This window comes from Xyrauchen texanus, chromosome 32 (genome assembly GCF_025860055.1).
Source record: "Xyrauchen texanus isolate HMW12.3.18 chromosome 32, RBS_HiC_50CHRs, whole genome shotgun sequence".
Classification (NCBI taxonomy): domain Eukaryota; kingdom Metazoa; phylum Chordata; class Actinopteri; order Cypriniformes; family Catostomidae; genus Xyrauchen; species Xyrauchen texanus.
Window position 1 is genome coordinate 17,653,432 of NC_068307.1, and position 26,184 is coordinate 17,679,615.

The 26,184-nt window shown below is 40.6% G+C and overlaps 1 protein-coding gene across 1 annotated transcript in view; it reads left to right on the plus strand.

The window, feature by feature from the left end:
* grin3bb (glutamate receptor, ionotropic, N-methyl-D-aspartate 3Bb) overlaps positions 1-26,184 on the plus strand; it is a 142,067-nt gene that overhangs the window by 82,155 nt on the left and 33,728 nt on the right. Inside the window, 1 exon segment of the mRNA XM_052101232.1 lies at positions 16,614-17,242. Within this exon segment, the coding sequence (XP_051957192.1) occupies positions 16,614-17,242 (629 nt within the window).

Consider the following 26,184-nt stretch of genomic DNA (forward strand, 5'->3'; position numbering starts at 1 on the left):
CATGGCTATATTTACCATATAAAATAAAATAGTTTTAATTAATAATGTTTTATTTACACAGAATAAAATATTATATACTCTATATCAGAGGTTTTCAATTGGTGAGGTGCAGCGCGGGTTTGTACGGTCATGAAAACCCTGGAAACGTAGGGCCCCCCTAAAATATTAAAATATGTGTATTGTAAATAATATAATGATATATTCTTAAAATAATTGTTTAAGAAATAAAATAATAGAAATGCAAATGGGGCAATGTGATGAATCAGGCAGACGAGGAGGTGCGGATCCAAATGCAGTTAAACTTTATTTAAAAAACCAACAGAAAGGAAAAACCCTCAATGGGGAAACAAACACAAAACTAGAAAAGCAGGGGAGACATACCAGGGAGACATACCAGGCTGACAACATAACAACATACAACCATACCAAACAACGACTGACAGAGACTGAACAAACAGACAGGGTTTAAATACAAGAATGTGGGACAAAGGGGCCAATGAACAACCAGAACACAAACTAGATGACAAGGTGATTAACAGAAGCAAATTACAAATTAACAAGGGCAGGTGAAAACAATGAACACGAGGGAAAAAAAGACTATGGAGTTACAAGGGTGCCAAAAGTGAAAACTAAGGAACTACAAAAGTGACAAAAATGACAAACAAAGGGCAACGGAAAAACAAGACAGGGTATACATAACAGGCAACAACAAAAAACCCCTTGGTGTCCCCTTCAAAAATTGCTCTTGAGAATTGTTATGTTTATTGTCCCCCCCCAACATTTTGATGAAATTTTCGCTCCTGCCTGGAAATGTCATGGAATTTAGAAAATGTGTTTTCCAGGACTGGAAAAGTTATGGAAAAACAACTCCGAATGTTTTGGAAAAGACATGTAATTTTCTAAAAAAATATTTTCAGCAATACGGGTGTGCTAATAATTCTTCATGTTTGGTGCAATCGCGGAGATACGTCAATAAGCGCAACTCAGAGCCCCGTAGATTGTGAATATGCGTAGCGCCATGCGGTGTCGCATTTGTCACCTAGCTCATTAACGGCAGAAAAGTTCGCTCACGATTGCTCAAGTTCATATGGATAGTGTACAAGGACTTTAGTAAATTTCATATTTACATTATTGTTTGAATATATTAAGGCTTTAAATGTTTGTATGCAATAACTTGCCTTGTTAATTAAGCTTATGTTTGCTTATGGATGTTTGCTTGTGAGTCAGAGCAGTGTTATTATTCACTTCATTAAAAGTCGCAGTATCACATATTTTCTGAGATTCTGAATTTGGGGTTTTCATAAGCTGTAAGCCATAATCATCAAAATTATATCAAATAAAGGCTTGAAATATCTTACTTTGCTTGTAATGAGTCTATATAATATATTAGTTTCACCTTTTAAGTTGAATTACTGAAATTAATGAACTTTTGCACGATATTCTAATTTTTCGAGTTTCACCTGTACATTCTCCTGTTTTTAATGGAAAAGACCTGCGCTGGTTGTCACTGATGTCCTTTGATCTTTCTGTCAAGAGTTACATCAGTGTACCGGAGCAAAAGCAGGGGGTTTCACTCTGGCAGTTTAGTCTGAAACAGCACAGTTCACATGAAAATGTGTTAATGTGAACTGTTTTGCAGACCGCAGTACAGAACACGAAAATGACGTGCGCATGCACTTTTGCCTAAGCAACCAAATGGTTAGGGAGGGTAGAGGGGAGCATGTTGAGTTGTGCGTGGATGCTGCGGAGAATAGCATGAAGCCTCCACATGCGCTATGTCTCCGCAGAAACGCATTTAGCAAGCCACGTGATGGAAAATCGACAACTATTTCTAGATTATGACTTTTTTGATGAAAAAATCTTACTAACATTATAAGTGGACCTCAGTTAACATTATAAAATAAAATTAAATGCATTACACCTTTAAAACATTGCTTATGTAAAAATCCAATGCATTCAACAATACATTTCAATTTTAGTAATTTTCAGACTTTAAATTGCCTGCGAAAGCAATGTTCCTGTTATTATGCATAGTCCACACTCCATAGGTTTGAGGTGTTGTGGAGAGATTAAAAGATTTTTATGGAATCTATTGCTGATTATTTATGGTGGGGTGTCTGACAGATAATTAATTAATTGAATAGATTTTTGCAGAACAAAAAAACAATTGGTTGCAACGAACTATATGTTGTGCACCCACAATAATCTTACAGTTATGCACTTTTGATGCAGAGCAAGGATCACCCTGCAAATCTAAGCTCTGCACTTGAGATTCTGCACCCAGGACGTGCATAAGCGGTGAGCATCTCTAATTATGTACCTCATATTTATTTGTTGGGTATTTATCAGTTTTTCTATTTTATTTTATTTAAACACCTGGTGAAAGCTTCTGAACAAGAAAGGTGTTTTTTCTTTAAAAAAAAAGATTACTGAGGTAGCTGATTCAAGATAATGGGGTGATAGACCTTAGGACCTCAGGAAGGTAGTAATTAAAGGTCATGGGGATGGCCGATTCGATGTCATGGGGTGATTAACCTTCGGATCCCCAAACTCAGTTTTAAATTCTTGTCTTTATTCTTTACATTTACATTTAGTCATTTAGCAGATGCTTTTATCCAAAGCGACTTACATTATTTTCTTGTATTTTATATTATTTTCTTTATCATTTCTTGTAAAGCATTTTGAATTACCACTGTGTATGAAATGTTCTATATAAATAAACTTGCCTTGCCATTCCAATTGTCTCACTGTGCTTGCCGCAGTGCATTATAGGATTGCTTCTCCATGAAGCATGCCTTAGAATTTGGCCAAAATGAGGTACATTTGAAGACAGCATAATAAAGATCCCTATTTTTTGGAACAGGCTTCATGTCATAATGTTTGTGTGTATGCGTAACAGAGTTAATTGTTATAATGCTAAGTGACTGTGCACAGTGTATAGGTGTGTGTGTGGTACTGTATGCATTCCCTCAGGGTTTGCCGTAGGCGAGTTGTATGTGCATGTGCCCCAGGTGCGCTGTGCAGTCCAGTCTGAGTTGTAACGTGCTGCATCATATACATGTGCGAGAATTACTTCTACAATTTTCAACTGTTCTCCATTCCTTATTTTATTATTTACAAGTGTTTAGGTGAACCCGGTACAAATGCTTGGTTACATTAGAGGCAGCAGTTTCAGTTTGTTTTGTTCATCTTCATGAAGAAAATGCTACAACCATTTAGCCTAGTGTCAAAGTTATTAGGTGTTTAGAAAATGTGAGTCCAGCACTTCAAAATTAAGATGTGGTTTAAAGATTAGGATGAATTCTCTGTGAGATGGAACCACAAAAAGTTACAGGCATGAGTGGATTGAGCTGCTGCTGCCATGAGAAAGGATGAGCAGAGTTTCCTATGCTGGGCACGGCAGTTCGAGGTTGCGGTTAGAGCTCTCATGGTGGAAGAAGGCACTGTGTTTTATAATCACGAAATGGTAAGGAATTTACCAACTCATTTAAATAACACAGCCCAATCTGCTGTGGGACAGCCTTCCTATAGGAAGTATACTACAGTCAAAGTGGATTACCAAGCAGTAAAAGAAAGACTCAATGAGGCTTTTGCACAGAGACATTTTGAGAGGCTCTGTGTGGTTCAGCACATAAGATTTCTGTAATGGCTATTGTCAGGTAGAAGTTTCTGAGGAGGACAGGGATAAAACAGCCTTTACAACTGGACAGGGCATCTATTATTGGTGGTCCATGCTGATGGGCCTCTCTAACTTCCAGGCAATGTTCCAACGTTTAATGTAGCTTTTTCTTAGAGGGCTCCTATGGCACATCTACATGGTGTACCTTGATGATATTTTAATCTTCAGAAAAACATTTGAGGAACATTTGTCAAGCCTGAAGGAAATGTTTTTAAGCATCCAGTCTGCAGGCTTTAAACAGAACCCCAAAAAGTGTCACCTTGCCAGAGATCATGTGGTTTTTCTGGGCCATTTCTTTTTATCTCAGCTGGGCCTTTAACCTGATCTAAGGATCAGAGAAAAGGTTAGGAACTGGCTAGCCCCTAGGTCTCCTTCTGAAGTCACTGCCTTTGTGGGCCTGCGTTCTTATTACAGATGATTTGTCAAAGACTTTTCAAAACACAATGCTCCACTTAATAATTTTGTTGTTGAAAGACCGAATGTGAAACATCATTCAACTATTTGAAAGCAGTACTGTCATCTGCTCCTGTTGTGACATTTCCTGATTTCAGTGTGCCTTTCAAAATCTAGTACAATGATGCCTCTAAATGGGCCGATGGTGCTGTGCTGGCCCAAGAAAAAAGGGGACTCGAACATGTCGTGGCATATGCCAGCCGAGCACTGAACATAGGTGTTGGTCCACTTTTGATCGTGAGCCATGAGCCATGGTGTGTGCAGAGAATTTAGGTATTACATTGGACTTGCTATATTCACTAACATCACAGATCATCGTCCTCTCTAAGCGCTTCGGCGTGTGGCCATTGATGATGATCCAACTGGCAGGAGAGGGAGACGGATTCTGGAGCTGGATCCACTCGATTAGATCATTATTTATGAATATGGCCATCGCCACAAAAATTGTATAGCCTGAGTGAGATGGAGCCTGGTGTTTAAGAGATATTGGAAGTTAATGCTGTGAGCTCTACACAATCTCATACTGACATTCACTGCTCCTTTGGATCTGCTGAGGAAGTGTCTGTAACAGACTCAAATATGAATTCAGAAGATATTCTCTCCATGCTTTGTCATATGATGGGTCTGACATCAGGGCTTTGCAGCATTCTGACACTGATATAAAAACTTTGTTTAAGTGGGTAGAGTTAGCATGAACGCACTTGAGGAGACAAATGAGAGGAGCCTCTCAGTGCTTAAGCAGTTTAATTGTCTTTAACATTATTGGACTGTTGAGCCATTGAGCCATTTTTTCTGTTGTTTCCCAGTTACTCTGATCTATCTGTCTAATCCCAGACACTCTTTTGGTGGTCCAGCCTCAGCCCATTTCTCCTCTGAACATCTGTGAAAGAAGGCACGCAAAATCTGATACTGGCCTTTAATGGTCTAAGACGTCAAAAAATGGTGTGAGCAGTGTAGAGCTTTTCAGATTTGTTGTGGTCCTGTGTCAACATACCATGCTCCTAATAGAGGGTAGCTATGAACATCTTAGAGCTTCCCTTGACCAAAAGGTAACCGCTATGTGCTGGTAGTAGAGGACTATTTTACCAAATGTATCAATTTGAATGCCCTGCCTAATCAATCTGCACAGACTGTTGTACATTGCCTTTTTTAGGACTATATTTTGATTCTTGCCATCCCTGAGACTTTACATTCTTACCTGTACCGTTAGTTTGAAGCAGAGGTTGTTCAGAGCCTTTTCCATATGCTTGGAATTATAAAGACACGGACCACGCACTACAATCCGATTTAGGATGGTAGGATTGCAAAATGGCGTTTTACTCAAATATTGATTATCAACCGGCTAAGGAATAGGACAGATATGTGAAGAATGTGGCCTTCGCTTACAACACCTCCCCTAATTCCAACAATTATTTCACACCATGCTTCCTGATCCATGGGTGGGAATATTTCTCCCCAGACTGAGCAAAGTAACTCACCTGAGGGACTGTGTTGATTTGAGGAGTCCACTTGCTCAGAGCCAAGTATAAGTAGGACTGGCCATTTCAAGGATTTGTAATGTATAAAAGTAACTGTTTAATTCTGTTTCCAGGTTGTGAACAATAAGTAAAAAAGAGTTAGTTCTGTTTGTAGGACTGTTTTTGACTTGTTAAAAAAATGTACAGAGAAAAAAAAAGAGAGAAAAGAAACAAAATATGTGCCTTATACTAAAATGTCTGTTATACTTTCTACAGCGGTTTATAGTTTACTTTGTTATGGGGCATATGTAAAACACTTAATTTTGATAGAATTTATTGTTGTAATGCTAAGTGACACAGAGTATAAATGTGTATGGTAAGTTTTCCTTCGGGGCTTGCCGTAGGCGGGTTGTAAGTGCATGCACACCAGGTGTGCAGGGCAGTCCAGTCTTAGTTACAACATGTGCTGCATCAAATACATGTGGGTAAGTTCTGTTCCAAACTTCAACTGTTTAGGCAAAACCGGAACTATCGGTTACAATATGATGACTTAAAATCACTAGGTTTTGGAACAGAGCAATAGAAGGCAATATTTTTCTGAAAATGTTTAGGTCCATTTTTTTCTCAATTTGATCTGGAAGCTTGCCACATACAATAAAAGTCAGATTTATATATATATATTTTTTTTATGTCAATTGTTTGTTTCTACAGCAATGCACCATGCAGTGTTGAGTTTTCAGTGATGGCCATTCAGTAATTTGTGCTCAGAATGAAGAAATAGAAACACAAGCGGGAGGAGAGGACAAAAAAAGAGAACCATACGCTGTGATCAATACTTCATTCATGTCTCCAGTAACACTGTCTTTTGGATGCACTCAGCTGAGCTTGAACTGCACAGAGATCAGAGGAATTCAATCAGTGCCGGTCAGGCCCGCCAGCAAGGGGCAAGTTATTGCACCAATCATCAGAAATCTCTCTGGATCAGGTGCCCTCTGCCACCTGTCATCCTGAATCCTCACCGTACACTTAAAGAATCATGACCTCTTGGTGAAATCTGACAGACAGAACCTCTCCATTCTCCTTTAAGTGTCTTCTGTACTTCTACATTTACTTTTATTCAATTAGTAGAAGCTTTATCCAAAATAAATTATAAACGAGTAATTCTTACAAAATACAACATACTGTATGCAATTCATGAGTAACACTACACAACACTGCTGAGAAAACTTTCAGATGCATCAACGGGCGCTGTGAGTATAATACTGATGAATGACCGTCTTTTGTCTTGCAGATAACGGCAGGCTTGAATGTGGTAAGTATCACAATCCAAAGGACGCGGAGTATGAACACCAGGGAGCTGGAGGAGTCTCTGGACGAGGGAAAACAGGTAAGTAACACAAGGGTGTACTGAGGAAACAGACTGGAATAGTCTCAGGAACAATCGTCTGAAAAGCACAGAGAGCAGGTTAGTGGATATTTCCTCGTTCAAGGTTTGACAGAGACTGGAGGTGAGTTGTGCTCTTAAATAGTGCTGGTGATTGCTGGATTGCTGGATTGCTGGATTGATGACAGGTGCAGGTGATTAGTATTCGGGTGAGTGTGATCTTTGTGTTGTGGATGTGAGTGAGCCTGATTGCCTCCTGACATTACCCCCCCCCCTCCAGGGTCTGGTGGTCTGCCTCGAGGTCGTGGGGCTGGTCGATGTGGATGTTGTTGGTGGAATTCAGTGAGAAGAGTCGGGTCCAGGATATCGTCTCGAGAAACCCAAGATCTTTCTTCTGGCTCGTAACCTTCCCAGTCGACAAGGTATTCTATACAACCACCCCGACGTCGGGAGTCCAGGATTTCGTGGACTGAGTAGATGGGGTCCTCTTCAATGGTAGGTAAGGGAGGGGTCTGGTCAGAATCAGGCTCTGTAGTGGGAGGAAAAACAGAAGGATAATGAGGTTTCAGGAGAGATACATGGAAAACTGGGTGAATCTTGAATCGAGGAGGTAGGTGAAGCTTATATGTGACTGGATTGACTTGATGGAGAATTTTAAAAGGTCCGATATATCGTGGGCTCAATTTACGACATGTTTGGCGTAGACAGATGTCTCGAGTCGAGAGCCAGACAAGTTGACCAGGTTCAAACACAGGGGTGTCATTTCGACGTACATCTGCAAATCTTTTGTGTCTGTGTATGGCCCATTGGAGATGATGATGGGCATCATTCCACACTCTTTCACTTTCTCGAAACCAGAAATCAACTGAAGGGACCTCAGAAGGCTCACCGGACCATGGAAACAGTGGTGGCTGGAAACCTAGGAAACATTGGAAAGGTGTTAGCCCTGTGGTGGTCTGATGCAAGGAGTTTTGGGCGTATTCTGCCCAGGCAAGGAATTGATTCCACGTGTCTTGATGATCTTGACAGAACGTGCAGAGGAAACGATTAATTTCTTGAACCTTCCTCTCAGTCTGCCCATTAGCCTGGGGATGATATCCCGATGTCAAGCTTATCGTCACTCCGAGAAGAGAAAGAAAGCTTTCCAAACCCGAGAGATGAATTGAGGTCCTCGATCGGACACAATGTCCTCAGGGAGGCCAAAATGACGAAAAACCTGGTTGAAGAGGCTCTCGGCTGTCTCAAGAGCTGTAGGAAGGCCTGGTAAGGGGATCAGTTTACAGGCTTTGGAGAATCTGTCAACTATAATGAGAATGCAGGTGTTGCCTCCTGATGGAGGTAAATCAGTAATGAAATCAATACCCAGATGCGACCACGGCCGTTGAGGAATAGGTAGAGGTAATAGTTTCCCAGAAGGTAAGTGACGTGGAGTTTTAGATATAGCGCAAATTTGACACCCCTGGACGAAGCGTTGTACTTCCTTTCTCATGCCTGGCCACCAATATCGTTGCTGTAGGACAGTGTAAGTCTGTGTCGCTCCAGGATGACCCGTACCAACTGACGAATGAGCAGATTCGATGAGAGGTAGGCGATATTCGTCTGGGACATACGTGAGGGTGTCTGGGCATTCTGGTGGAGTAGGTTCTAGTCTCGTGGCTTCCTGGATTTGATCATTAATGTCCCATTGAATGGGATTGACGAAAACTGTAGTGGGCAGAACTGGTTCAGGTTCATCAATGGTGTCTGGAAGGGCATGGAGTCTAGATAAAGCATCCGCACGGGTATTCTTGGATCCTGGACAATAGGTGATATAGAAGTGGAACCGAGTGAAGAATAAAGCCCAACGGGCTTGACGTGGGTTTAGTCTCTTGGCTTCTTTGAGATACTGAAAGTTCTTATGATCGGTAAGTACCGTGAAAGGATGTTGTGCCCCTTCGAGCCAATGTCTCCACTCTTCCAAAGCCAATTTGATGGCGAGGAGTTCCCGGTTACCCACATCATAATTCTGTTCAGCTGGGGATAATTTTTTTGAATAGAAGGCACAGGGAAGAGGTTTATGGGAATCCCCCTGGTGCTGAGAAAGTATGGCACCTACTCCAGTTGTGGAGGCACCGACTTCAACGATGAAGGCGAGGTCTGGGTTAGGGTGGCGTAGAAGAGGAGCAGAGATGAACTCGTTTTTCAACGTCTGGAAGGCATGGTCAGCTTCAAGGTTCCAGGACAGGGATTTTGGTTTCCCTTTCTGGAGAGAGGTAAGAGCAGAGGTTATGGTACTGTAATTGTTAATGAACCTGCGATAGAAATTCGCGAAGCCAAGGAATCGTTGGAGCTCTTTTACTGTTTGCAGAGTGGGCCATGAGGTGACTGCCGCGACCTTTCCTTCATCCATCTTCACCCCCTGCTTACCCACAATGTACCCAAGGAAAGTAACCGAATCTTGATGGAAGATGCATTTCTCTGCTTTTAGTGATCTCGTAATCGTTGGAGAACACTGGAGACATGTCGTTGATGTGAAGATTCGTCTTGGGAGAAGATAAGAATGTCATCAATATATACTATCACAAATTTGTTGAGGAAATCACGGAGTATTTCGTTCATGAAATCTTGAAACACCGAAGGGGCGTTGACCAGACCATACGGCATAACAAGATATTCGTAGTGGCCAGAGGGGGTAATGAATGCGGTCTTCCACTCATCCCCCTCTCGTATCCGGATTAGATTATACGCACTTCTGAGGTCAAGCTTGGTGAAGATACTAGCGCCTCGTAGCTGTTCGAGTGATGTGGGTACGAGAGGGAGTGGGTACCGAAACTTGATGGTGATCTTATTCAAAGCCCGGTAATCGATGCAAGGTCTTAGACCACCATCTTTCTTTGCCACGAAGAAGAAACTAGATGCTGCTGGCGAAGTTGATGGACGAATGTACCCCTGATTTAGGGCTTCTTGTATATACTCTTCCATGGCTCGTTGTTCTGGGATGGAGAGAGAATAAATGTGGCCACGGGGCACCGATGTATCAGGTTCCAAGTCAATGGCGCAATCCCAAGGTCTGTGTGGGGGAAGATGAGAGGCCTTTTCAGGACTAAATACGTCTGCAAAGGAGGCATAACAGGGTGGAATTTCCATGGTCCGTTTTGCTTGAGGGCTCTCGATAGATGTCGCAGCAATGGAGATAGTTTGAGACGAAGTAGAGGCAGGTCTTGGAAGCTTAGGGAAGCAGGTAGAGAAACAAGTAGAACCCCAGCGCAGAATTTCTCCGTTGTTCCATGAGACATCAGGATTGTGCTGGATGAGCCAGGGTCTGCCAAGAATGATCGCAGAAGTGGAATTTTCTAACACCAAAGGAGTGAATGGTTCTTCGTGTAGACAACCGACTCTTAAAGTGATTGGTTTTATTCTGTGTTTTACATACCCAGGATTCAAGGTCTTTCTAGTCACTGATTTGGCTGTGAACGGGGTTGAGCAGAGGATTTTCGGAGTTGAAGTTGCCGGCAGAGGTCGCCCGAGATGAAATTACCCGCTGATCCTGAATCAATGAGGGCTGTAACTGAGATGGTAACATCAGTAGAAATCAATGAAACGGTGGTGGATAAAGGAGCAATATTGAGGGGACTGACTACCAACGAACTCACCAAGAGACGAGGTGGACGGACAGGACAACCACCGATGTAATGAGAGTTGTCCCCACAATACAGACAGAGATTATGGGTCATGCGTCTGGTTCTTTCTGATGGAGAAAGACGGGTATGGTCAAAACTCGAAAAATTAGAATATCCTGCAAAAGTTCATTAATTTCAGTAATTCAACTTAAAAGGTGAAACTAATATATTATATAGACTCATTACAAGCAAAGTAAGATATTTCAAGCCTTTATTTGATATAATTTTGATGATTATGGCTTACAGCTTATGAAAACCCCAAATTCAGAATCTCAGAAAATTAGAATATTGTGAAAAGGTTCAGTATTGTAGGCTCAAAGTGTCACACTCTAATCAGCTAAACACCTGCAAAGGGTTCCTGAGCCTTTAAATGGTCTCTCAGTCTGGTTCAGTTGAATTCACAATCATGGGGAAGACTGCTGACCTGACAGCTCTCAGTGAAAGTATGAACAATGATCTAAATTAGCCACACACTTCAGAGCACAATGGGAGTAAAACAATGCAATCCTTTTATTGTTGTTGCTGCCCCCTTTGAATTAAATTGCATATGAAGTATTTGTGTTATTTGGCTCTTTGAGTCTCTGTGTGGACATTTTTCAGCATTGCTCCATTTGAAAGCATCTGATTTCAAACATTTATACTGCGGAGCCTGCGGGAACTCTTTGTGAAAATATTTCAGTGGGAAAGAATGACAGAGAGCAAATGAGCAGAAAGCAGAATGAGGTTTGATAGCCTCTTGTGCTTTTTGTGTATAATATATCAATGATCATTATTGAAAACAGCACTATGTGCAGAGTGGAAAACGAATATGTGTTTACCCAAGCAGCTTCTACACGTCATGAATTAAGAGCAAACTTCCTGTCATCTTTTATGTTTTTATGCGTACATCAAAACAAACACTACCACATTGAATGTGTTCCCATTGCAGCTTATTGCAATTTGTCACCAGCGAGAGGGCATACATTCTTTTTACACTCAGTTGGACTGCTGCATGTAGGTGTACACACAACAAGGAGACAAGCGACATCTGACAGTTGTGAAATTGAAATTTCTGGTTGGTGATGTTATATGTAGTTTTGATTCCTGTTACCTTTAGGACTAACTGAAAATCTCAAATAAGCACCAAACCATCTGCTGAATTCCAGTGGTTTGTTCCAGGTTGCATTGTTGAATCGTCCTTCTAAGTCAGGCTAAAATTATCAGTGCTGAAAAATATGAATGATTCTTGACATGTCATGTTTGGAGACATCTTGTTGGTTAAACTAGTTAAGATGACTAATAGGGACATCAACTTACTGGCATCCAACATATGCTGGTGACCAGCAATGCTGGCCTTTTCAGCAAGGTATCAATCAATTCCAGCACAAGAAGGGAATATTTTCTTGAGAAAAAGCCATGTGACATGCCTGCAGTAATACATTGCACATGCATGCAATTTTGAAACATGCTTGTCAAATGAGCATGTCAACAGCAACAGTTGAATGTACCCAGACAGACTAAGACAACAAGGTGTTTTGTTCTATCCAAGAACATCCTGAATCCTCCTTAAGCTGCAAAATACAAATGTTATTGGATAAAATATGTTCCTTATAAACCGTGTGTTTAGATATTGTATTTAGGCAGACTTGTGCTCATGCTACCTTCACATCCTCCTGGGAAATTCTTACTTATGACTTTGAAAATGATGATTTTGGTGTTAAATCAAATGTTGGCAATTGTCACATATCTCTTACTCTTCTCTTATTCTGACAAAGACAGGAAGCTTTTTAGTGAAAGGGCAACTAAATAAAGAGCAAGAGATTGCATAAGGTGTGTAACCGATGCTTTATCTACTGTATGTATTTTTAAAGCATGCTTTTTTTTTTCAGAGTACATAAAAGAGGATTTTCAAGACTCAAAAAGGATACAGAAGCACCATAAAAGTAGTCTATATCTAATATCTTATGAACTCATTCAATAGCTTGGTGTGAAGAGACTGATATTTAAGTCATTATTCAGTGAAAATCTTCCCCTTCAGTGAGATGTTAACTTAAGAGGGTAAAAATGTCTTAATGGATAGTTCTGACATAGAATGATATTCAAGTTTTGGGCATCAATATTTTTTGTCATGAACTTTCATTAACACGCCAAGGAAAGCTATTTTCTTAGTTAATAATGATGTACATTTTGGTCAGTTCTTCTTCGCACAAATCCATCTTATGACCATAGAAGACTTGTAAAATAACACATATGGTGCTTTTGTGTAATTTTTGAAGCTTGAATGCTACAGTTCCCATTCACAGTAATTGCATGGAAAAGAGTAACCAGTGTATTCTTCAGAATTTCTCCTTTTTTTGTTCCACAGAACAAAGTCATATGGGTTTGGAATGGCATGAAGAAAATCATGACAGAAATTAAATTTTTGAGTTAACTATTCCTTTTATAAATGGCAAAACACCTAAAGTCAAGCCCATTCTCACCATGAACAGAAAAACTTTCAAAAATATACTGTGCCTCTTCTGCATACATCTGCAAATAAATGCCATTTCGGATGTTCTCATTGAGTGTGTGTGCAGTGCATGTGTGTTTCTCATGATGGTAATGCTGATGAGTCTCAAGCCCCTGATGACTATCCTTAACAGCTGCAGGGACTTGGAGTGAACTGATTTGGGCCCCATCAGTTCAGCTGAATACACAGAGACTGTTTGAGACAGAAGCTGGATTTATCCAGATCATTCTCCATGGCTCAATCGTAAATCAACCGTATACAGTATATATGTAATGGTCATTAAATTGGTAGGTGTGAGTGATAAAAAATTGATTGTGGATGATTTTGTTGAATCAGTATACTATGATTATATGCTGCTTCTGTTAAACTGACATCACAAAACACCTTGTAAAAGCTCAATTTCCTTTGGTCATACACATTTTATGATGATTCCAGCTCAACTCAGTGTAACACGTTAGTATTGATGCTAATCATTGTTTTTGCATACTGTTCATATGGAGGGGGGCTAGGGGGTCCCAGACCCTTCATAAGAACAAATTAATCGTTGGGGGTCCCATGGGGTTTCATTGAAATAAAAATTAGTTTTGAATCATTAACAAAACGTGATTGAATTCTACCTCACATCTGGATATTCCTCATGCTATGCAACATGATTATAAACTTTCATAAGTGTTCTTGACATTCTTGACACAATTCGAACACTGATTTCTTATATTTTACATCGTGCATAACTCTTTTCCCCATCTCTTTGTACTGTACAGTGTTCCCAATACATCTACGAAATCCAGGTTCAAAGCTTTTCATGGAAGCCCTCCTAGCTTTGATTCTGCTATTCGGTTCAATAAACCCATTTGGAATGCCTTGCATCATCTATTGCAATGATACCATTGTTGTATTGAGAAACTCCAAAAGAAGTTCTACATGACTCAGAAAATCTTGCTAGAAACAGGCAGTGAATAGCAATACCTCTCCCTTGTCACTGCTGTCTGGCCAATAGAGTGCCGCCCACATTAACTTGCCAGACATGTCAGGGAATCAACATTGGCTTTTTTAAGCAGATTGTCGATCCTGAGATGAGTCAGTCCTGAGAGGCAACAATCTGTTTTTAACTGTGTCTTATAAACTGAGTTAAAGTAGGAGAAGAGATATAAGCAATTGATTCAGTATGGCATTAAAACCGCTGGTGCAGCAGTCTCTGTCAATTCCATGCTAGAGAGGAAATGTATTAAGGCCTATGGTTTTACAGTATAAAATCAATAGCACAACGAGCAATATTGTGAAAGGACATGTGGAATTGTGTACAGGAATACTGTATGGCAGGAAATGAGGCATTCTTTCATGTGAGTGGCAAACAGAGAAGGAAAGTGGGATCTTAAGGAGAGTGAAACTGAACCAATGTGTAAAGGAAGCAAAGCAGTGATTCTGTTTTTAACCTTAACGAGGACTTGCATTTCTCAGGCTTATGTGCACTTCAGTAAGGGTGGACCTTGGTTACACTAAGGAACAATACAATTATTGTTCAGCATTTGCTCTGTCATAGCTTCAGAGTCTTAATTGAGTTCTCAGTTATGTTTTAAATGAGACACTTGTTAAAGGAGCAATATATAACATTGACATCAAGCGTTTAAAATGGGTACTGCAGCCAAAATTCTAAATATTGGAGATTGTCTCCCCCGTCCCCTCATCCCCAGACTAAGCTTACATGGGTTGCCAGGTTGAGGACACGCAACAGGAACGAGTAAACTGACAATGGCAAGCGATGAGCCTTACACTGTATAATATATATGTTTGCAATGTTTTTATTGTTTTCAAATTATAAACCAGCTCATGTGGATTTTTTTAGAACTCTGTCAATGTTAGCTAGATGTGTTTGCCCGCTAACTTGTTTCAAATATGGCAACCCGGCGTGTCAAAATACTAATGGGGAATAGGCGGTGGGCGGGATCATACAGGCTAAAACACAGCCAGTATTTCCGGCCAGGAACTAGGGATGGGCGATACCACTTATTTTATTTTCGATCCGAAAATTATTAGGCTGCATTGTTTACCCTTTAAAACTGAGTTAGTATAAGCCACATATAAAACCTCAAAAACTCATACATTTGAGATTACTGGGTTTTTGTTTTCAGGACTGTGAAACAAAAGACTTAAGCTAAAGTCTGAATTTTACCTACATTTGATCTTGTTGATGTGTAGGAAAAACAATTGAGATATTAAAGATATCTCATTTCTGATTTTTCTTTCCTATTGGTATATCTTGAAAGTAGTAGTAAATGGATATTTTACCTGAGAATCAGTAGCGGATGCTGTCATAAGCGATATAGGCAGGCTCCTAGGGCGACAAAGCTCTCTGGGGCTGCACAACAGGGTACCTGATCGATTGCCCCTGCACAGAGCTCGCAAGATTGCATTGAGGAAAAGGTGCTCCTTGTCAGTTGTTCCTGAAAGGCTACTCAGTCTAAAAGGCTCTACATTTTTAGGATTATAGATGTTTATAATGCATTCTTACATTCTGAACAAACATAAGATACCATGATAATCAACAGTATACAGTAGGTACACAGTGACACAGGATCGACTTTGAGAAAATAAGTATCAATCATGTGATTTCTGGGTAGATTTGACAAAGTCATTGATGATTTTAATTTAATTAAATTGTGCAGTTTAAGTTCTGTATATATTATGTACATGTTAATATAATATCATATAATTTGCATATATATATATACAATCTATTTTTTTAGCTTCAAAGTTCTAGCCAACATTTACTTGCATTGTATGGACCTACAAAGCTGAGATATTCTTCTAACAATGTTTTAATTTGTGTTCAGCAGAAGAAAGAATGTAATACGCATCTGGGATGTCATGAGGGTGATTAAATGATGATGGGGTAGGAGTTGGGAAGTTAAGGGGGGGGGGTTTGCCACGTCGGATCTCGCCTAGGGCACCAAGTAAGCCAGTGCTGAGAATGCAATGTCCAATGAAACACTGCAAAAAAAAAAAAAAAAAAAAAAATAATAAATTATCACTTTCTTACAGAGTATTTTTGTTTAATCTAAACATCCTTAAAACAAGAAAAAAAATAGCTTGAGACCCAGAACAACATAGGATATTAAGTTTTGTTTTCAGAGAAATTTAACAAAATTCAGTGGGGTTTATGCTAAAAACTATTTGCCATTGAGGTTAGAAAAACTTGTTTTCCCTTTGAATCAAGTTTTGTTTTTCTTCCCCATTATGGCAGATATGTCTTGTTATAAGCATAAAGCATAAGCAAAAAATATTTTGTTAGATTTCTCTAAAAACAAGACAAAATATATAATGTAATTTTGCTTTAAATTGAAGTAAATTCATCTCGTTTTAGAAATGTTATGATATTTTTCTGGAAACATAAACATACTGGTGTTTATGAAACATTCACAATCTCTCCACACATTTGTACAGTAAAGTCAAGTTAGTGAACCTGTCTTACAATTGCTCCTTCTGTCTTCTTCAGAATCGCTTCCACTTGCAGATGACAACTCATATCCCTCCATTGGGCCTGGTGGAGCTACTTCTTGCTGTTTTGCAACGCAGTGGCTGGGAGGAGAGCATGGCAGTGCTTTGCCAAGGCTGGGAGGATGCTGGTCTTCTAGATCTCCTGGACCTCCAAGGTCACTCTACCTGGGGACCCTCACGCTGGCACCTGCGGGCAACCCTAAACCTCTCCCACAGCAGACCTCACATGGCTAATATTTCTGACTTCCTCTCAGAGCACTTTAATCAGGGTCATCCTCCGCCAGCCTCGGTCCTGCTTTTTGGGGCCGACCCGGAGTGTGCCTCCTCGGTTCTGCGCAGCGCGCATGACCTGGGGCTAACATTGCCCACTGTACATTGGATTATGGGATATCCCCTTAGCCCAGATGCTCTTCATTCTATTGGTCTGCCTATAGGGCTGCTGGCCTATGGAGAGGTTGACCGCAAACCACTGGATTTTTATATTCATGATGCTCTGCAGCTCATTAACCGAGCTGTTACTGCTGCAACAGTCATACGGCCTGATCTGGCCCTAATCCAAAATATGGTAAACTGTTTTGACAAACCCAACAAACATGAGCTGCCCTCATCTGGACAGTACATTGCCAGGTAAATCCATATTCTTTTATTCTAGCAGTTCAATACATACCACGCTTAAAGGAACCCACCATACAGTGTGCTGGGTTGCTGGGATGCTGGTATTCTCAAGTTCTCATCAAGCTTCTTAAAGGTGCTATAAGTGATTTTGTTTTTTCATGGAAAGGTACACAAAAAATGTCCCTACTCCCTGAGAGATATTACTGAAATAAGTGTTGTAAGATATCTCACCTGCCTCTGTGACAGTCCAATGCTCTGTAAACAGCAAAAAATGTGTCCTCGGACCGCGGACAATGACGCTTTCGACCTGTCAATCATTTTGCACGTTTTTATAGTGTTGTGGTTGCAGCAAATAATTTTTTTAACTTGCTGCCATTTTTAAGCATGTTGTTCATAACAGTTGTCAGTTGAGGGTGCTGTTTTTCTGCTGGGGTTTGCTGCTTCGGTCTCAATAAAGCTCTATTGGTATTGGAGTGTGGAGTTTTGGAAAGAGGGGGCGTGGCTAATCCAACGGCTCAGCCTTGTGGACGTAGAATGGCTAAAATCGCTTAAAGCACCTTTAAAGTAATTATTTACCCTAAAATGAAAATTCTGTCATAGTATACTCACCATTTTGCCATTCCAAACCAATATAATTTTCTTTTTTTAACACTAAACAACGCAGGTTCTATCGTGAACCCGCAAGACATTGTGAATGACAAATTCAGTGTTGAGAGGGTTAATTTAAAATGTAATCAATTACAAATACTGATTACATAGTACATAGTACTGATTAATGTAATAGGTAACCTAAACCCATTGCAACAATAATAAAGTAATGTAATCAGATTACTTTTTCTTTTGTATTACCTCAAGATCACATATGTGAATGAAGTAAAAACAAAAGAAATATGACAAAAAATATCTTTAAATAGTAAAGTAGTTATTATTTTATATAAGAAAAAATTAGTACAAGAACACTGCCCACTTCATAGGGAAACAGAATATGTTAAAAAGTATCTTTAAACAACACAGTATCTTTAAAGGTTTATTCTGGGCTCAATACAAGTTAAGCTCAATTGACAGCATTTATGCCATGTTGAATACCACAAAATGTCATTTTGACTTACCACTCGTTTTCTTTAAAATCTGGGTTACAGTGAGGCACTTACAATGGATGGAAATGAGAAGTGACAGTTTCGACAGTCTGGGTCCCGTGTACAGGAATACAGGTCGTGGTCAGTTGGCCCCTTCTATTAGAACATGTTCCTTTCTGCCGTACCATCAGTTACTGTATGTGCAATACATGTCACAGTACTGGCAGCTACTCCTTCTCCTGCAACATGATCGACGGATGTTTGGATGGCGAAAAATCATGGGGACCCTAATAACAAATTTCAGCTAAGCTTACGTGAATTTCATATGGGTCTTACCTTCAAATACTTCTTTAAATGATTTCAGGTCCTTGAAAAATGACAGCATCTTCACAGCAGGAAGACATAAATTGCACTGAACTGTAATGTTATTTCCCTTTTCTCTTTTGAAGAGACGATAATGTCAAAATTTCCACGAAAACACCACGTAACACCATAGCAAGTACTGTATTTCATTACTTCCCAGTCCTGCTTAAATTTTGGTTGTTCCTCACTACAACCTATCGTATTCAGTCAGAAGACATGGAATATGACCCCAAGTAAATTGACTATTTTTATGACACTTTTGGGTCCTTTTTAAGCTTTAAAGTGAGTCCCTAACAACTTCTATTGTATTGAAAAGATGAACCAAAATATTCCTTAAAAATGATCTTTTTTTTGCTCTACATATGAAAGAAAGGCATATGAGTTTGAAACAACATGAAGGTGAGTAAATTATGACAGAACTATTCCGTTACCTTAACCAGCAGGAAAAAACAGCTAAGTTAGAAAGACCATGATTGTCTTTTCCAGCTATGTTATCTTATCAACTATAAACCTCAATTGCAACAGTTAATAGAAGACAACTAGCTGTTCAGTTCCTTCCACGAGAGCATCCTGAATCTCAAGCTGAATAAGTAATTTTTTTTTTTTTAAACAACTTGTTCACATAAATAATGTGTTTAGCTATTTTATTGAACACATTTTTGTCTGAATGGATCAGAATTACATACATAACTCATAAATTATAATTTTAATTCAGCAATAAGAGTTAATTGGAATAACAACTTGCCAGATTCCCTATATTAGTTGTAATATATAGTGAAAGACTATAGGGTAGTATGTTTGCACGCACTATTACCAATTTTGCATGCTGGTTCTTAGTGCTAGGTTGTGGTGGATGCAGCAGACAACCACGATTTCACATACTGTAGACCACAGCATTGCTCCAACACATTCACAGACTAATAATGCAAAGTTGCGTTTGCGCCAAGTGAGTTTTTTGAATAGTGCACAATCAATAACAAGCCTAATCAGCCTTACATAGAAAGGAGGCGTCCTTGCACTTCATTGAACCATGGCACAGTACTATTTTACCACATTTAGCACCTGGTAATTGGATTGCGGGTAGTTGAATAAGTCACAGGTTTTTGCACTGAAATAAAACATGCAAAATTGGTGCAACTGTTTAGTGAATTCACCCCTACATTGTTTTGATGATTATCCTAAGCAATCATCAGTAGAACTTCCTAACATCTGGACCAGATGTCCCTGATAGCTAGTGTCATGCTTAAGGACATTCGTACGGCTATGCTGCAGAAAATAACTGTTTGCCCAAATACTGCATTGCTGAATGCAGACATGCTTTAGAGCTTTAAGCTTTATTTATGGCTTCCCCTCAGCTGCCTTTCCCCAAGGAGGGATCACTCTTATCAATATAGCTGGCACCCGTCTGCCATGCAGCAACCGTCGTTTTCTGTAGATCATGCCAGCACTCTGCCACATACCAGTATATCTCTCCCAGCAAACAGAAGTGAAATGTGGCTGTGCGTGGAGCCTGTGCCTCTCATCACAACAGGACGAGACTGAAAATCTGCCAAACGAACCCAAAACAAGCCTAATAATTCTGGACGATTGCGAGGGTAGCGCTGCAGGAATGTAATTCATAGCTCAGTAGCTTATGCAAGACTTTGATATACCATAAAAGTTAATCATTTTCCATTTATTATATAGGTAATTTGTATGTATGTACTGTATTGGTATGCATTTGCATTTGTCTTTCCTTGAGGTGTTTGGTGATTGAGCAGATGTTATTAGCCAACAGTATTTTCCCATATGTGACAGTTCTGACGCCCTGTGACTATTGTAATTAGAAAATTTTGTTTGTTTTAATGAATTTTAATCACTGCACAAACATAAGATCTATTTTATGCTTGAGTTTAGAAATAGTCAGTATATAAATAGTGATAGATTGATTATACAAATAGTTTAGACTGATTAATCAGACTGTTTTGAGATTATCTGTATAATGACAGTACATGCTTGGACAATTAATAGAAGTATTAGTTAACCCTCCGGTCCAAAATATACCGACAGGTTTGTCAAGGGATGATGCACATTTTCTGATTTCATATATTTAGATTTTTTGTAGATAGTGTGTAAAACAAATGTTAATTTCAGAAATTGCGGTTTAATTCAGTTGTATTATACAGTGGTCCCAACAAGTATTTGTACACTTAAACTACACTTGAATGTTGTTGCATTAGAACTAAATGTCACTCATAATATACATATATTTTTAAATATAGCACAAGCACATTTTTTCAATCAAACTTTTCACAATAATGGGTTTGTTAGGTTCAAAATAAAGACATCTATACACTTTCTGTGAAACATTTAAGGAACATGTCCATAGTTATTGTGATTAATTACACCTGTGTGTACAGACTGCTAATCCATCTGTGTGAACCTGAGAGGAACTGACTTCATATATCCACAAAAAATAATATTTGGATCAGTTAGTTAAAGGAATATTCCGGGTATATTCACATTATATTGCTCTAAAGATAAAGATATTGTCAAAACCCATTACGGTCAACCACTACTTGTAAAACTTCTGAGCTCAATGTGGGAATTACAGCCCACAATCAGTCTAGCCTACCCTCTCTATTTAGACATTTCCTTACCCTCTCTTTCTCTGTTTTCTCGCCTCTCTCACTCATTGCACTCTCCTCAATTTATAAAAGATCATAAAATGGGACTAGAATCAAAGAGGGCTTTTAAGTGTGTAGCAGCCTGTCAATCTAATTGAGCTGAATCACACACTGTAAATTTGATGTGACTCAGACCATGCTCTCAATTATTGGTTACATGCAGGGGTCATTTTGGTTTCTCTGACAGGTAAAACCAATGGAAAAATTTTAAATCCAAATTACATACATAACTACAACCTTGATGACTGAGTAAGCCTAATTCTGTACAGTGGGAGGGGGTTCTATAATGAAATATATAGCTCTGTAAATGCAACATCTGTAGTTTATAGTGTGAAAAGAGCCAGCTAAGCAATCCCTTTCTGAGGCACTCCCCCTATACCGCAATAATATTATCTGTCTGCTTTGCTGCTTTGAAGCATAAAGCTGGCTTAACCTGTGGTGAATCCTGTTACTGACTCCCGCATGTCTTATAGAGTGTGAGACTTGTGAACATATATGATCCTTTGTCTTCCCCTTAAGTAATTTTGAAGCCCTCTGCCAATAATGCACTAGATTTAGCCTCAGATGGCACACCCATAGACCACCCACAGTCTGTTCTCCACGCCGTCTGATGCATATTGCACACAAAACTGGAAAGCACTTCTCAATCTGGCAAGCTCTCTTCTAATTGGCTGACTTTATGCAATAAATAGCACACAGGTGTTTATCGGTCTGCCTACACTGTTTAAATGTTTTGTTGGAAATTATATCATAGATCAATTCTAAAACTTTCTTCCAAAATGCCTTTATCTCCTCACAGTCCAACTTTTTGGCAATTTAATGCAGTGATTCAGAGTATTAGCATTTAACTAATTAGTCATTTACGTAGTAATAAAAAACAGTATTATCCAATTACAATTGAAGTCAGAATTTTACAAAAAATTTGGTTGAAGTAATTAAAACAAATTTGTTTTAAATGTAATATTATCAAACTATAGTTTCCCTTCTGTCACTCACTCGACGTTGTGTCGATGTAGTGACACTAGGGGTCGCCCTCGAGAGCCTCGAACACCTCTATTCTTTGAGAAAAGGCCAATGAGAATTGGCGAGTGGAATTTGCATGCCACTCCCCTGGACATACGGGTATAAAAGGAGAAGGAATGGCCACTCTCATTCAGATTTTTTCGGAGAAGAACAGTTGTACTATTAGTGAGCTGAATACTACTGCTGTTACATTCACCTCTTGGATATACAGCGCATTTCTAGCAGCTTTCTCTCCTTCTGCACACCGAGTGCAAATTTCGCCCCTGGGTGCATCAACAGCACTAAAAGTGTGTATATTCCTGCTAAAGAGTATATTTGATCTATTAGAGCACACACATTGACGTTGAACATCTTTTTAAAGACGCGTCTATATAAAGATGCCTTTCTGTCTTTGTGTGATTTGTTGTCATTATCTTTCCACCTTCGACGGTCACGGCGCTGCCTCACGTGCCTGGGCAGCGATCACACTGAGGCAGCGTTTGTGGATGGTTTATGTTCTCATTGCGAGAATATGACCATGGAAATGTTGCGGTCACGGCTTTCCTTCTTCCGAACCCCCGTGCTGGCAGGATCGTCTGGCGCTCCCCTCCAGAGCCTGTAGGACTACGTCGTCTCTAGCGAACAAAGCCTGAGCATGCCATGGCCCTCCTGCAGGTGCTCCAGGCCAAGGCACTAAAAGAACTGCACGTGGGTAGTCCTGATCCTCATGTGCTGCAGGAGCTGCACTCGGCGACCGACTTCACCCTCCAGGCAACAAAGGTCACAGTGCGAGCACTCGGTAGGCGATGTCCACCTTGGTGGTGCACCACCTGTGGCTGAATCTGGTTGAGATGTGGGACTCCGACAAAGCACGTTAGAGTTGTCACAGCGACCAGACACCAAACACTCGCAGCCATTTCCCTGCGACCGCGGTCCCCTGCCTTCACACTACCAGTTGTGACGAGTCTCAAGGATGACCCGAGAGGTTCTCCTCCTCAGTCACTAACATGTCCTATTCCGGATACGCTTCGAGGCAGCATCCACTTCACTTCAGTGCAGGGCGAGAACGCCGCCACCCTGTGTGTGGAGAACGCGACCCATCTCCATAAGGACGCAATAGAGCCTGTCCCTCCAGCCGAGATGGGGGAAGGGTTCTACAGCCCTTATTTCATCATAACAAAGAAAGGTGTGGGTTTGCGGCAGCAGACCTGAAGGATGCGTCTTTCATGTCTTGGTTTTACCTCGACACAGACCCTTCCTACGGTTTGCTTTCGACGACCGTGCGTATCAGTACAAGGTCCTCCCCTGCGGCCTCTCCCTCTCCCCTCGTATCTTCACGAAAGTCGCAGAGGCAGCTCTTGCCCCATTAAGAGAAGTGGGTCTCAACATACTCAACTGCCTCGACAACTGTCTGATTCTAGCACATTCTCGAGAGTTGCTGTGTGCACACATGGACCTTATGCTCAAGCACCTCAGCCATCTAGGGCTTCGGGTCAACTGGGAAAAGAGCAAGCTCTCCCCTTTCCAGGGCATCTCTTTTTTAGAATTAGTTTCAATGATAACGTGTCTCACAAGCGAGCGTGTGCAGTCACTGCTTCAGCACAGGCTTCAGACTCGAGTCCTGAGATTGGCATGGCGCCACGGCACACATCATGTAGCTATCATGTCGCTCTGCTGCCACTTATGCAGCCCTTGGATAGACAAGGATCAGGTGGTGATCCTGCAAGCGCTGCAGCCCCGGGAGCACCCTGTCGTTGCTGTGTCTGGTGCATGTTTTGCGCACCTACTTGGATCACACGCAGAGCTTTAGATGCTCTGAGCAGCTCATTGTCTGCTTTGGCGGACAGCAGAAAGGCAACGATGTCTCCAGAGGCTTGCCCACTGGATCGTGGACACCATCGCTATGGCCCACCAGGCCGTGCCTGCCCCTTTGGGAATACGAGCACACTCTACTAGGAGTGTGGAATCCACGCCGGTTTCATTCCGTGTCAGGTACGAACAGGTACAGTTTGGTAATACGGAACAACTAGCCGGGTGTTTCGCTTGCGTATAGCGCCTGCATCAGCAGTTCATGTAACATGGTTCAGCTGTTGTGGCGTTTTTATATAGGGACCCCTAGTGTCACTACATCAACACAACGTCGAGTGAGTGACAGAAGGGGAACGTCTTGGTTAATGTTGTAACCTCCGTTCCCTGATGGAGGGATTGAGATGTTGTGTCCCTCTTGCCACCGCTGAAATGGCCGGACCTTGTCTTGGCTCCTCACCACAAAACCTGAATGAGAGTTGGCGTTCCTTCTCCTTTTATACCCGTATGTCTGGGGGAGTGGCATGCAAATTCCACTCGCCAATTCTCATTGGCCTTTTCTCAAAGAATAGAGTGGTCCGGGCTCTCATGAGCGACCCTTAGTCTCACTACATCAATACAACGTCTAGTGAGTGACAGATGGGGTCCCCTAGTCCCCTAGACATTTTGGCAAGTCGTTTAGGACATCTACTTTGTGTATGACATGAGTAATTTTTCCAACAATTGTTTACAGGCAGATTGTTTCACTTTAATTGACTATATCACAATTCCAATGGGTCAGAGGTTTACATACACTAAGTTAACTGTGCCTTTAAGCAGCTTGGAAAATTCCAGAAAATGATGTCAAGCCTATAGACAATCAGCCAATTAGTTCCTGATAGGCTTATTGGCTAACTAGAGTCAATTCGAGGTGTACCTGTGGATGTATTTTTAAAGGCCTACATTCAAACTCAGTGCCTCTTTGCTTGAAATCATGGGAAGATCAAATTAAATCAGCCAAGAACTCATCAAAAACAATTGTGGACCTCCACAAGACTGGTTCATCCTTTGGAGCAATTTCCAAGTGCCTGATGGTACCACGTTCATCTGTACAAACAATAGTACGCACGTATAAACACCATGGGACTACGCAGCCATCAAACCTCTTGGGAAGGAGACACATTCTGTCTCCTAGAGATTAACATAGTTTGGTGCGAAAAGTGCAAATCAATCCCAGAGCAACAGCAAAGGACCTAGTGAAGGTGCTGGAGAAAACAGGTAGACCAGTACCTACTGCATATCCATAGTAAAACAAGTCCTGTATCGACATTACCTGAAAGGCTTCTCAGCAAGGAAGAAGCCATTGCACCAAAACCACCATAAAAAATCCAGATTACAGTTTGCAAGTGAACATGGGGACAAAGATCATACTTTTTGGAGAAATGTCCTCTGGTCTAATGAACATTTTTTTTTAAGTTTGGCCATAATGACCATCATTATGTTTGGAGGAAAAAGAGTGAGGCTTGCAGCTGTGAGGTGTGAAGAATGAGGGTGGCATCATCATGTGGTGGGGATGCTTGCTGCTTGATGGACTAGATGGTATATGGTATCATGATGAAAGAAAATTATGTGGATATATTGAAGACATCAGCCAGGAAGTTAAAACTCAGTCGCAAATGGGTCTTCCAAATGGACAATGACTCCAAGCATTCCTCCAAAGCAGTAAAATGGCTTAAAAACAACAAATTTAAGGTATTGGAGTGGCCATCACAAATCCTGACCTCAATCCGATAGAAAATGTGTAGGCTGAACTGAAAAAGCATGTGCGAGCAAGGAGGCCTACAAAACTGACCCAGTTACACCAGTTCTGTCTGGAGGAATGGGTCAAAATTCCAGCAACTGGAATTTAAACAATTTAAAGACAATGCTACCAAATACTGAACATGTGTATGTAAACTTCATACCCACTGGGAGCGTGATGAAATAAATAAAAGCTGAAATAAATAATTCTCTCTACAATTATTCTGACATCTCACATTCTTAAAATAAAGTAGTGATCATA